Source organism: Pan troglodytes, chromosome 14, assembly GCF_028858775.2.
Source record: "Pan troglodytes isolate AG18354 chromosome 14, NHGRI_mPanTro3-v2.0_pri, whole genome shotgun sequence".
Taxonomy (NCBI): Eukaryota; Metazoa; Chordata; class Mammalia; order Primates; family Hominidae; genus Pan; species Pan troglodytes.
The window spans coordinates 20,061,626-20,074,661 of NC_072412.2; the positions used below are offsets into that span (position 1 = coordinate 20,061,626).

Below are 13,036 nucleotides of genomic sequence, written 5' to 3' on the forward strand. Positions count from 1 at the left end.
TCTTACAGAGGTTTTAATCATCTTGTTCACTATCATTTATATCTGAGACTAAGAAAATATTAAGTAAATTCTTGAACCACTTACAAATTCTTAACAGTCCAAGAAGAAGAGAGGATGATATATGAAAATGTCTGAACTTCATTTTTTAGGCCTTCCTATTGAGCTAGTTTCAAGCTACTGGGCAAGGACAAATAGGGACAGTGTATGCATTTAACCTGCCATATAGAGAATATTTTTCACATTTAATGTTTTTAATGTAGTCACCAAAATAAATTTCATCCTGCAATCCTGAAATTAAATTCTACTTCCCACTGAAGTATACTGATTTCCTACTATTACAGTAGTTCTCAGCCCTGGTATTAAAAATTTGACTTTAGGCCAGGCATGGTGGCTCACACCTATAATCTTTGGGAGGCCAAGGTGGGCAGATTGCTTGAGCCTGGAAGTTTGAGACCAGCTTGGGCAACATAGCAAAACCCTGTCTCTACAAAAATACAAAAAATTAGCTCAGTGTGGTGGCATGCACCTGTAGTCCCAGCTACTCAGGAGGCTAAGGTAGAAGAATCACCTGAGCATGGGGAGGTCAAGGCTGCAGTAGGCCAAGACTACACCATTGCCCTCCAGCCGAGGCAACAGAGCAAGACCCAGTCTCAAAAAAAAAAAAAAAAAAAAAAAAAGAAAGAAAGAAAGACAGAAATTTGACTTTAAAAAAAATTTGGAGTCTTTCATGAGAATATTACATTTATCCACTATTCTCAAAGTGTACACACTATGAAGAGAGCAAAATCTTCTCTAACTGAACAGCTATATCTGTTCCAATCATTCTCAGAAGATCAGTTATTTCAGTGGCTCCAAAAAAATCCAATTGCCAGGTTGCAGTGGGACTAGTTTTTGTGCTGGGTCAAATTACCCAAGGGGAAAGGAAGCAGAGAACTCAGTTCCCAAGTATGTGCTCATTCCTGAGGGAGGCAAGGGACTCTTGACCCTTCGCCTGCGCCGTCCCAGTGCCAACAAGCTACTTGTAGGGGGTGAGGGCAGGCCGCATAAATTCTACCCCAATACCAAAATCCTGGCTGGAATGATCACCAAACTAACAAGGGAAAGGCATTAGTCATAAATAGATAGATCTCAGAGTTACTAGTAATGTTCCTCAGGTTTAAATCCTGTCTGTCACAAGGAGCTGGACTCCTTTACTGCACACTGTCAAAATGAAACAAGATGTTCTTAAGTGAAATCTAAAATATGAAGTGCAACTTGATTCAGGGCATTGGGGGCAAGGATAATATTTCCAAGTAGCAGCCTCAGTTGCAAACCCTTTCTCTGCTGTTTTTATCTAAGTATATCCACCACTTCTTTTTCCCCAGGCTATTGATGATGACCAACATTGGATAATGCACATGGCCATTAGTTTGGAAGCAAATTCGAACAAAATTCATAGAAATGACAAGATTACCATTATACAATTCGTGTAGACACTGCTGAAGCATCAGCATCTCATGAACAAAGCTTATAATATTTGGTATATTTGAATATTATGGTATATTTGATTGTAATATTTTATAACATTTTAATAATGATTATGAATATTTATGGCAACACGGAAAATACAGAATCAAATGAGAAAGCAAGGTACACCACATCTATATTATATATATATATTAAAAAAGACTAGAAGAAAACCTGAACAAATGAAAATTGCTTGACTGAGAGCCTTTTCACTTTTTTTATGTAGATATCCATTATTCTTGCTATAATGCTATTTGTGTAACAGAAAATATAAATTGTTAATATTTACAAATACAAATAGCACACTTAACCACAGTGGGATTACCACTACTTATCAACTGGCTGACTTCATGGAAAATGCTTTTGCGGTCAATTGATTTATCTAAAGCTCATGACATGCTGATCAGAAATGGAGACTATGTCTACTACCACAATTTATATTACTCTAAGTAAAAACAGCTTCCCATGGCCAGCCGTGGTGGCTCACATCTGTAATCCCAGCATTTTGGAAGGCTGAGGCAAGAGATCACTTGAGCCCAGGAGTTCGAGACCAGCCTAGGCAACACAGTGAAACCTCATCTCCACAAAAAAACTTTAAAAATTAGCCAGGAGTGGTGGCTTGTGCCGATAGTCCCAGCTACTCAGGAGAGACTAAGGTGGGAAGACTGAGCCCATGAGGTCGGGGCTGCAGTGAGCTGTAATATCACTGCACTCCACAGACTGTGCAACAGAGCAAGTGAGACCCTGTCTCAAAAAAAAAAAAAAAAAAAAGCTTCCTACTCAGGTACAGTAGCCTGTACCTTAATCCTAGCTACTCGAGAGGCTGAGGTGGGAGGTGGGAGGATTGGCTGAGCCCAGGAGACTGAGGCTGCAGTGAGCTATGCACCACTGCATTACACCCTGTCTCTTAAACTTAAAAAAAGTAGCTCCCCATAATTTTCACCTCAAAAATTTAATATGAACTCTTCTTTCAAGAAATATTCCCACTTCATAAAACAAAATCAAAATGACTTATAGAATGTAAAGATTCAAACATATATACTTTCAAATTTATTAGTTTTATACAAAAAATTAAATTTCACAATACTAAGATTAAGTAAAGGGGCCATAAAATTAAATTATCGGTCTTTAGAATGACACTATCCAATACGTTTGTCATTAACTATGTGTGGCTATTTGAATTTAAATTAAAATTTAAAAAATTAGAAAATTCAGTTCTTCAGTCACCCTAGCCACATTTCACATGACCAACTGCCACAAGTGGCCAGTGTAGTGGCTATATATTGGGGAGCACAGACATAGAAAACTTCTTTCAACACAGTAAGTTCTACTGGACAGCACTACTCTTGAGGAAATTTGCCACAAAAATGGCATAAAACTTAATATCGCACAATCAAAAATCAAGATGTAAATAAAAATGTTCTGTATCTTGACTATGGTAGGAGTTTACTGGTATACACAACAGTCACAACTTAACGAGGTGTGCATTTTAGACAGACATAGTAATGCATGTAAATTACTTCTCAATAAAGTTAAGGAAAAAAAAGAACAAACACATGACCATTGATGAATTTCTAAGGAAAACAAAAAACACGTAGGGTATATATAGTAAGTTCCAGTCCTGATCAGCTTGCTTACAGATGCCATGGGTCTAGACTCCTGGGGTATCAGTCTGCGGTCCTAAGCAGAGTGGAGGCAGATGGCTGGGAGAGTGAGTTGAGCGCATAGCTGTGTGCGGTGAAAAGTGGTGGACAGAAAGGCAGGAGAGAAGAGATCCAAGATATTGTGGAAAGCAAGGGACAATGTATGTGGCCCTCCTAAAATACACCACAGCATCTCAAACTCAAAGCATCAACTACATCGTTAAAATCACATCCATTAACTGAGGGGCCACTGAAGACAAAAGGAATTAACAAACAGTTATAAGGTACATAGCCTCACATAGATATCTTTAAAATGATTAAATAAATTGTAAAGGTAATAAGCTACCCAAAATACTTAAGGATGTAATAATATCCGAGACTCAGAACGGCCAAGTATTACCAATCTCAATTCTATATGAGTTAAATATCATTCAGGTGATAAAAGTTGATAGGTTAAACAAAGAATCACAGCTAATCATTAATAGCAACCGCAAATCCTCCTGCCTCAGACAGAGTGATTACAACCAAACAGCCACTCTTCAGGCACAACTCCAGCTCTCTAAAAGGTGGACGGGAGAGTGGAAAGGGTGGGAGAACCATGCTTCCCAAACTAATTCAGCCAAGAACAATGACCCCTAATTTGTTCAGTTGACAGTAACTCCTGAAGTCCCATGGCCTATTAGGACAGCAACTTTTAATTATTTTCATGTGAGATAGTTTCTACTTTATTCAAACACTTCTGTAATCACTAGTAGCTGTCAAAGGTTTATTAGAAATGGCAAAACAAAGTTCAATAGAAACGGCTAACAATATTATGGCATATTAGCTTATAATATTTTATAACAATTAAAATAATGATTATGAATATTTATGGCAACATGGAAAATACAGAATCAAACGAAAAAGCAAAGTACACTGCATTTATATTATGTACATATATATTTAAAAAGACTAGGCCAGGCGCAGTGGCTCACACCTGTAATACCAGCACTTCGGGAGGCTGAAGCAGGCGGATCACCTGAGGTCGGGAGTTTGAGACGAGCCTGACCAACATGAAGAAACCCTGTCTCTACTAAAAATACAAAATTAGCCAGGTGTGGTGGCACATGCCTGTAATCCCAGCTACTTGGGAGGCTGAGGCAAGAGAATTGCTTGAACCCGGAAGGCAGAGGTTGCGGTGAGCCAAGATCATGCCATTGCACTCCAGCCTGGGCAACAAGAGCAAAACTCTTGTCTCAAGGAAAAAAAAAAAAAAAAAAAAAAAAGACTAGAAGAAAACCTGAACAAATGAAAATTGCTTGACTGATAGCTTTTTCACTTTTTTTATGTAGATATCCATTACTCTTGCTATAATGCTATTTGTGTAACAGAAAAATAAATTGTTAATATTTATAAATACAAATAGCACACTTACCACAGTGGGATTGCCACTACTAATCAACTGGCTGACTTCATGAAAAATGCTTTTGCAGTCAATTGATTTATCTAATGATCCTCTTTTTACAATTACTGCTACTGCTAGTAGAATCTGTTCCCGAACATACTTTTGAAGGCTGTAAAACATAAAAATCATTGTGAAAAATTTACCTAAATCTAATACAAGAATACTCCCAAACTTCTCTCTATGCCTGAAGCTACTAATAACATTGCTTACATGTGAGAGTAGAAGAGCCAAAGGGTTATGTACAGACTCCAAAGCCAGGAGGCCTGGGTTCAAACCCAGGCTCCATTGTGGACGGGCTGTATGACCCTGGGCCAGACAGTTAGCATTCAGGGCCTTGGTTTTCTAATCTGTAAAATGAGAATAACACTACTAGTGTTATTGTAAGGGTTAAATGTTCCCAGAACTGTGCCCAGTACATACTAAGCACTATACAAGTGTTATTTGCTCCAGGAAGTGTTCAACAGATGTAAGTCAGCTCCCTGTTAAATATTTGTAGGGAAAAAAAATCACTAAGATTAAGATTCCACTAGTCTGGAGATAAATTCTGATCTAACCTACGTCTACAACTACTAATCTAATCCTAAATCTCATTTCCCTTTAATGTGAAAAGGCAACATACTAGCTATCCGAGATACATCATTATGGAAACATAAAATTGTAAAATACACACACACAAATATTCAAAATGTTCATATCTAGGTTCTGTTCCTCCATGTGATGACAGAAGCACCCATCCCAAGTGGAGGCATTTTACCAAACCCATTTGACCACAAGGGCACAGAAACTTAATTGACTTTTCACAATCTTTTCTGAAAGATAAGGATTAGAAAACATAATCCCAAACTTTATAATCTAGCCTCTGGAATCCCACAAAGATACAACCACCATGTGCCCCTGGAATAAACCCAAACCCCTTAACATGGCTTATAAGCAGTGGGAACCATTCTAGCTTTCCTGGGACAGCCTCAATTCACCTGTTGCCCCAAATAATTATTAATAGTTCTTTATTTCACTCTCAAAAGTGTCCCAGTTTGGAGACCCACCTATAGCCACCAGTGGCTGCTCCTCTCCTTGACTTCTGCCCTTCCACACACACGCACAACTGCAGACATATTGACCTTTCAGTTCCTCACTCCACACTCTTTTGACTTCCAGGCCTCTGAACTTCTATTCCCTCTCCCAAGATTATGACGTCACTTTCTCCAGAAAGTTATTACTAAGGGCTCCCACGGCACCCTCACATGACAGGACATATCTGTTACTACTGGTTCACTAGCTCCCAGATCAGCCACCCACTCTATGCACACTAGCATATGCAAAGCACACTACCTGCTGCATAACATGCATTTATTAGATATTTATACAGATGAATAAATATGTCTCCCTACCGTCAAGACTGAAGTGAAAAAACATTCCTTCAAAACATACACTTGAACCATTTATCTTTCACTCATTAAGCAAATAAATGCAGAGATCCTACTATGCATAAGAATATTAGTTGGCCAAAGGGAATTTCTGTACTTATAGGGGGACAGAATAGTCTCATAGGCACTGACTACTACTAGAAAATGTACATAAAGCTGAAGACTATGACTACAAATGTACACAAACATAGTTTTAAATATCTCTACTGGCAAGAATTAAAATTATTATTAGAATAAATAGCTAACATTTATTGAATGCTTACTATATGCAAGAATTTATATGAACTAGTTTCACAAATATTAACACATCTAATCCCCATGATACTACTACTATTATTCACTCCATTTAAAAATCAAATCAGAAGGCCGGGCGCGGTGGCTCACGCCTGTAATCCCAGCACTTTGGGAGGCCAAGGCAGGCGGATTACGAGGTCAGGAGATAGAGACCATCCTGGCTAACATGGTGAAACCCCGTCTCTACTAAAAAAAAAAAAAAAAAAAAAAAAAAAAAATTACAGAAAAAATTATCCAGGCGTGGTGGCAGGCACCTGTAGTTCCAACTACTCGGGAGGCTGAGGCAGGAGAATGGCATGAACCCGGGAGGCGGAGCTTGCAGTGAGCTGAGACTGCGCCACTGCACTCCAGCCTGGGCAACAGAGCGAGACTCCATCTCAAAAACAAACAAAAAAATCAAATCAGAAAATTAATGCACAAAGAAGTAATCTGCCCAATGCTGCAGAGTTAAGTGGCAGAAGTAGGGTGCAAATCCCTTTCTTGACCACTATGCTACACTTGCCTCTTTCATAAAGGGCATTGTGCATTTCACTGTATACAAATTTTAATTCAATTAAGAGGAAAAAATAAAAAAGAAAAAATTCTGTGCATGTAATGGGAAGTACACATTATTTATGTAATAGTCTACTACACAGCCTATAGTATTCTACCTATGCAGTATGCCAAAAACGTTTAACTTGAATTTAATCCACACTGTAGGGCATTCTACAAGATACAAATATCTGTGTCATGAAAGGCAAAAAAGAGCACACAATTATTCTAGATTAAAAGAGACATGACTAAATACACTGTATAATCTCTGGCTCACCTAGATTAAAAAAATAACCTACTATACCTAAATAAAGCAAATATTAATAGATCTGAAGTGATAGACTGCAATACAAAAAAAAAGTATAAAGGAAAAAGGATGTAAATATTATTCAGACATTTGGGAAACTCAGAATATGGAATCAGAATTGTTAGATCATAAAACTATGCCAATTATATCAAGAGTATTGAGATTATGCCTTCAGAAGAGACATGTTCAAGAACTTTAAGGCTAAAGTATCATGATGTCTGTGGCACTCTTGAATAGTTAAGGGTAAAAAATGTACATATACGTAAGAGAGAAATTAAATGTGACAAAATGTTAACTGAGCCTCTACTGGAAAAAGGGTGTGTTTACCACTACATTCTGGCCTGGGCAACACAGCAAGACTCTCTCTCTTAAAAAAAAAGGTTTGAGATAAAAAATATGTATGTAAGCCGGGTGTGGTGGCTCATGCCTGTAATCTTAGCACTTAGGGAGGTCAAGGAGGGCGGATCATGAGGTCATGAGTTCAAGACCAGCCTGGCCAACATGGTGAAACCCCGTCTCTACTAAAAATGCAAAAAATTAGCTGGGCATGGTGGCGCATGCTTGTAATCCCAGCTACTCCAGAGGCTGAGGCAGTAGAATCGCTGGAACACAGGAGGCGGAGGTTGCAGTGAGCCAAGATTGCGCCATTGCACTCTAGCCTGGGTGACAGAGCAAGACTTCGTCTCAAGAAAAAAGAAAAAAAGAAAAAATTTAAAAATATATATATATATGTGTGTGTGTGTGTGTGTGTGTGTGCATATATGTGAGCTATTTCAATGTGGAACCCTACAATCAACTCTACAATCAAACTAATTACTTTAGCTTCTAAATTATCAAAATGATTTTAAAATGAGATTAATTTGGGCCAGGTACGGTGGTTCATTCCTGCAATCCCAGCCCTTTGGGGTACTGAGGCAGGAGGACTGTTTGAGCTCAGGAGTTAGAGACCAGCCTGGGCAACACAGCAAGACCCTGTCTCAATTTAAAAAACTGAAAAGGAGGCTGGGCACGGTGGCTCACACCTGTAATCCCAGCACTTTGGGAGGCCAAGATGGGAAGATCATGAGGTCAAGAGATCAAGACCATCCTGGCCAACATGCTGAAACCATCTCTACTAAAAATACAAAAATTAGGCCAGGCACGGTGGCTCATACCTGTAATCCCAGCACTTTGGGAGGCTGAAGCGGGCGGATCACGAGGTCAGGAAATGGAGACCATCCTGGCTAACACAGTGAAACCCCGTCTCTACTAAAAATATAAAAAATTAGCCAGGCGTGGTGGTGGGCACCTGTAGTCCCAGCTACTCGGGAGGCTGAGGCAGGAGAATGGCGTAAACCCAGCAGGCGGAGCTTTCAGTGAGTGGAGATCATGCCATTGCACTCCAGCCTGGATGACAGACCGAGACTCCGTCTCAAAAAACAAACCAAAAAAAATACAAAAATTATCTGGGTGTGGTGGCATGCACCTCTAGTCCCAGCTACTCGGGAGGCTGGGGCAGGAGAATCGCATGAACCCAGGAGGCGGATGTTGCAGTGAGCAGAGATCACGCCACTGCACTCCATCCAGCCTGGCAACAGAGCAAGGCTCTGTCTCAAAAAAAAAATTAAAAAAAAAAAAGAACAAATAAAAAGGAAAAAAAAAGAATGAGATTATTTTGGATAATATAAGAGACCAGACACATATACATAATGAAAATTTATTACACATTTAAGTCTACCAAGGTCTCCAGAGTTCAGTGGTTCTCAGGTTGGGGAATGGGGACAAGGGGGAGAAAAGGCTATGACAACTAAACAGCTCCACAAAAAAGAACCGCTCTAGTTGACCTGAAGCTCCCCTGCTGGCCCTGACTCCGTAAGGTAGTCTGGTCCAGATGATGACAGCTGCAGCGGCGAAAGCTTTTACTCCCCACCAGGCACTGTGCTCAGAACAATCTCATCTAATCCTGACACCAACCATATGAGATGGGTACCAAGTCCCTGACCTACAGGTAAAACAGAATATTAAAGAGACTTTATGTTAGTTTCCCAAGGTCACATAAATAGACTGCTCTTCAGAAAACGCTAACATTTTAGGCCTAGAGGCCAAAAACAATTTTTTAACCTTCCCACATATAAACTTCTATAAACACAGAGGCCCTAAGGCTTATTTTCTTTTATTACATAAATATAAATAAATATGAAGGTTTTCTCAACTTGTGTTCAACAACAAGCACACTACCATAATTGATTTCAAAATATTTTCGTAGGGTAAAGAAAAATACCAAAACAAATATCATTTTAGAATTCAACAAAACACATACCTCTTCCATGGTTGCAATTGATAATATAAATTTTGATGTGTCTGAATTACATTGTGTGCAAAACAACGAACAAAATAATGGAACAAGCACTTGCTGACATTGTCAAGACCTCTACTCACCTGTACTTACCTTTCTTTATGTACAGAGGGGTCAAAAGACAAACAGTCCTGTCAGGTCTAGCAAATATGGTCAAATAAAAACAACAAAAGAGCAAACTAGTATCACATCCAAATGGACCCACCAAACAAAAACCAATCAATCAATCCAGCATGACAGAGAAAAGAAAGGTTTCAAACCAGGGACAAGACTTCCTTATTCTATGAAAACCAGAAAAAAACTAGCCATGTCCTCCTCACAAACATGTATATCCACTTATCTACAGGACACATTATCCACTAAACCTGCAACACTAATAGGCTACAGAACCTTTGCCTTTGTTCTCTCCTGTATTTTTTTTTTTTTGTATGTAAGGCAGTTAGCAGTTAACAAAGTGCTAAAGTCATGTCAGTATTATTAAATATTATTAACTCAGACTGCCAGGGTACAGTCAACAGAAACAAATGCATGACAGTATGCTCTAAAATTAAAATTTTATGTGTATGTTTATTGCCATTAATCACCATTCCTAAGCACACACATTTCTGATTAAATAACAAAATTTTTTCTTTAATGACTTTGGAAATGAACATCTAAAGTATTCAATTGCACAAACAGTAAACATACAAGTGCATTGTCTATTCTTAAAAGAATACATGGTCTTTGGGGAACTTAACAAAAAAAGGTAAATAGTAAATCAAAAGTTATGTAGCTGATAGTTTTCCTCTTTTTTTTTTTTTTTTTTTTTTTGGTTTTTTTTTTTGAGACGGAGTCCCACTCTGCCACCTAGGCTGGAGTGCAGTGGCTCGATCTTGGCTCACCACAACCTCTGCCTCCCAGGTTTGAGTAATTCTCCTGATTCAGCCTCCCAAGTAGCTGGGACTACAGGCATGCACTACCACGCCCGACTAATTTTTGTATTTTTAGTAGAGATGGGGTTTCACCATGTTGGCCAGGCTGGTCTTGAACCCTTGACCTCAAGTGAGCCACCCACCTCAGCCTCCCAAAGTGCTGGAATTATAGGCATGAGCCACCACATCAGGCCTCATATATTTTTTTTAATCATTCAAGAAATAAATGTACATAATTTTGTAAAATGTTTAAGCAATACAGATATGTATAAAAAGAAAATTTACTTTCACCTCATTCCTCAAAACTCATCCTATTTTCAATGGAAGCTACTTAAAGATTTTGGAACTTCTTAATAGAACCTCTTCTATGCACATTTCTCTCTTTTTTTTTTTTTTTTTTTTTTTTTGAGAAGGAGTCTTGCTCTGTCACCAGGCTGGAGTGCAGTGATGCAATGATCTCGGCTCACTGCAACCTCTGCCTCCCAGGTTAAAGCAATTCTCTTGCCTCAGACTCCCGAGTAGCTGGGACTAGAGGCGTGTGCCACCACACCCAGCTAATTTTTGTATTTTTAGTATAGACGGGGTTTCCGCATATTGGCCAGGATCGTCTTGATCTCTTGACCTCGTGATCTGCCTGGCTTGGCCTCCCAAAGTGCTGGGATTACAGGTGTGAGTCACCACGCCCAGCCCTCTATGCACATTTCTATGTACACATATATGTAACATTTGATTTGTTAGTGGTACTTAGCTTCTTCCCTCTCCCCTGTTTTAGGATACTCACCTGTGTTATATCAATACTTACCATTTTTCACCTCTACTAAGCATCAAAAGAACAAGTAAATATAAAGGTTCTTCATCTAATCTAAGGTCAACTTTTATTTATAACTAAGTTCTTCACAACTCAACAACAACAACAAAAAACTAATATCCAACACAACCTTTTCAAAGAAACAAAACATAGTACCAAAAGCTTAAATAAAAGGTATTATTTCATTAAGCACCAAAACTACCTACAATCATGTGTATACAAGTGTTTAAAATATGAGCCCCACACAGAACTTAACCTTAAACATCTATAGCTTTTTAAATTTTTTTTCTTTTTTTGTACTTAGTAGAGACGGGGTCTCACTATGTTGCCCAGACTGATCTCAAACTCCTGGGCTCAAGGAGATCCTCCCTCTCAGCCTCCCAAAGTGGAGATTATAGGTGTGAGCCACTATACCCACCCAAAAGTTTTTAAAATGCAAACAAAAAAAGCTCTAAAAAGATACACATAAGCTCAGCAAAAGTATTTCAGCAGTCCCCCTCCATGTACTTACTTGGGCCTTTGTAAGACATAGGTTAAAAGGAATGTTCGCAGAGACTCGATGCTACCTTTTTCCAAGAGAATCCACTCTCGGACAACTGCTTCCATTATGGCTGTGGCAGCTTGAAAAAGGACATAGTCCACTTTACTAGTTTCTGAGGAGAAAATTAAAAACTTTATTTAAACAATAATTCATTTTACCTTGAACATTTTGCATTTATTAATTTTAAAACAGAACTTTTCAGACAAGGAATAAGATGGTTACCTGTTCTTTTTTTTATCCAGTGACCTTGCTCTAGCACCACAAAGAGGTTAGTTCCTCTCAGAAGACACCTCAGGCAGGTGGCAGCTAATCACCGATCACAATTTTCACAAACTTTCCTCACCTCTCTTCAACTGTTACTTCCAAAGCATGAAGAACTAAAAAATAACACAGCTTTAAAAAAAATAAAAATAAAAATATAAAGCAATCAGAAAATTTCCTAAGATTCTCACCCTGTGCAAAACAGAACTTTGTATCTGAAAAACATTTTAATAAACTAGTCATTGAACATTACTACCTGTGATGAGCCATGCTGTTAAAATATTTCATTTTTAAGTATTAAGCTTTCAGCAGGATGACCCATCTCCAATAGCAAGTTCAGAAATAAAAACAATCATGTTTAGGTTTTCTTTCTCAAAATATAAAAAACAATATAAGTCACATTTACACAAGGTGAGAAGTGCTTGTGAATTTTCTGATTGCAGTACTGATCAAACTGAGTAAAATCCCAAAGCTACACTTAGAAAGACCCAGCCTTAGCTAGCAAGTTATAGTATCTGATCTAAAATCTAAATCAGGGGAGAAAAAATAGAAAATTAACACACTTTAAAAATGTTTTATATTAATTTTCTATTTTTTCCTTTATTCACCAATACCACTACAATCAGTTTCCCAAATAGCATTATCAACAGGGAGAAACAGTTGAAATGAAGTCAAGAAAAAGCAGAAATTTTCTGAGGCTCTAAAAAATAACCATCATGTGAAATCCATGAAAAGCTCATGATTAGACTCCAGATTATTTGCCAAGATCACTGGACATGCATATCTGAAAGCCATGAGAAATTATCTCTAGGCATAGACTGGCACCTTCAAGAATATATCAGAAGAGCATGAAGATATATACAGTCAAGCACACCATTTTCTCTCCTATTCAAGCTCAGGTCATTTAAAAATCTTACAAGTGTTCTTGACACATTTAGCTATAAAAATGTATGAGAAAAGGTGTACCCTATATAAATTCCTATCGTATTAGACTACTACACAGGAGTTTTGATCATACCAAAACCACTAAG

The 13,036-nt window shown here is 38.3% G+C and overlaps 1 protein-coding gene and 1 long non-coding RNA gene across 14 annotated transcripts in view; one reads left to right on the forward strand and one right to left on the reverse strand.

The window, feature by feature from the left end:
* Positions 1–13,036, reverse strand: part of XPO4 (exportin 4) — a 124,462-nt gene that overhangs the window by 72,413 nt on the left and 39,013 nt on the right. For 5 of the 13 annotated variants that reach the window (XR_010150623.1, XM_024348465.3, XM_054664849.2 and 2 more), the window contains 2 exons: positions 11,715–11,856; positions 4,564–4,702 (listed from right to left, as the gene is read on the reverse strand). Coding sequence is in view for 7 of the 13 variants with exons in the window: in XM_024348465.3 (XP_024204233.1) it covers positions 4,564–4,702; positions 11,715–11,856 (281 nt within the window). In the remaining 6 variants the exon portion in view is untranslated. Of the gene's footprint in view, positions 1–4,563; positions 4,703–11,714; positions 11,857–11,966; positions 12,138–13,036 lie in introns of all 13 variants that reach the window. The other 8 variants (XM_063792426.1, XM_063792423.1, XM_063792425.1 and 5 more) reach the window with 5 other exon arrangements.
* Positions 1–13,036, forward strand: part of LOC107967845 (uncharacterized) — a 76,835-nt gene that overhangs the window by 26,386 nt on the left and 37,413 nt on the right. The window lies entirely within an intron of this gene.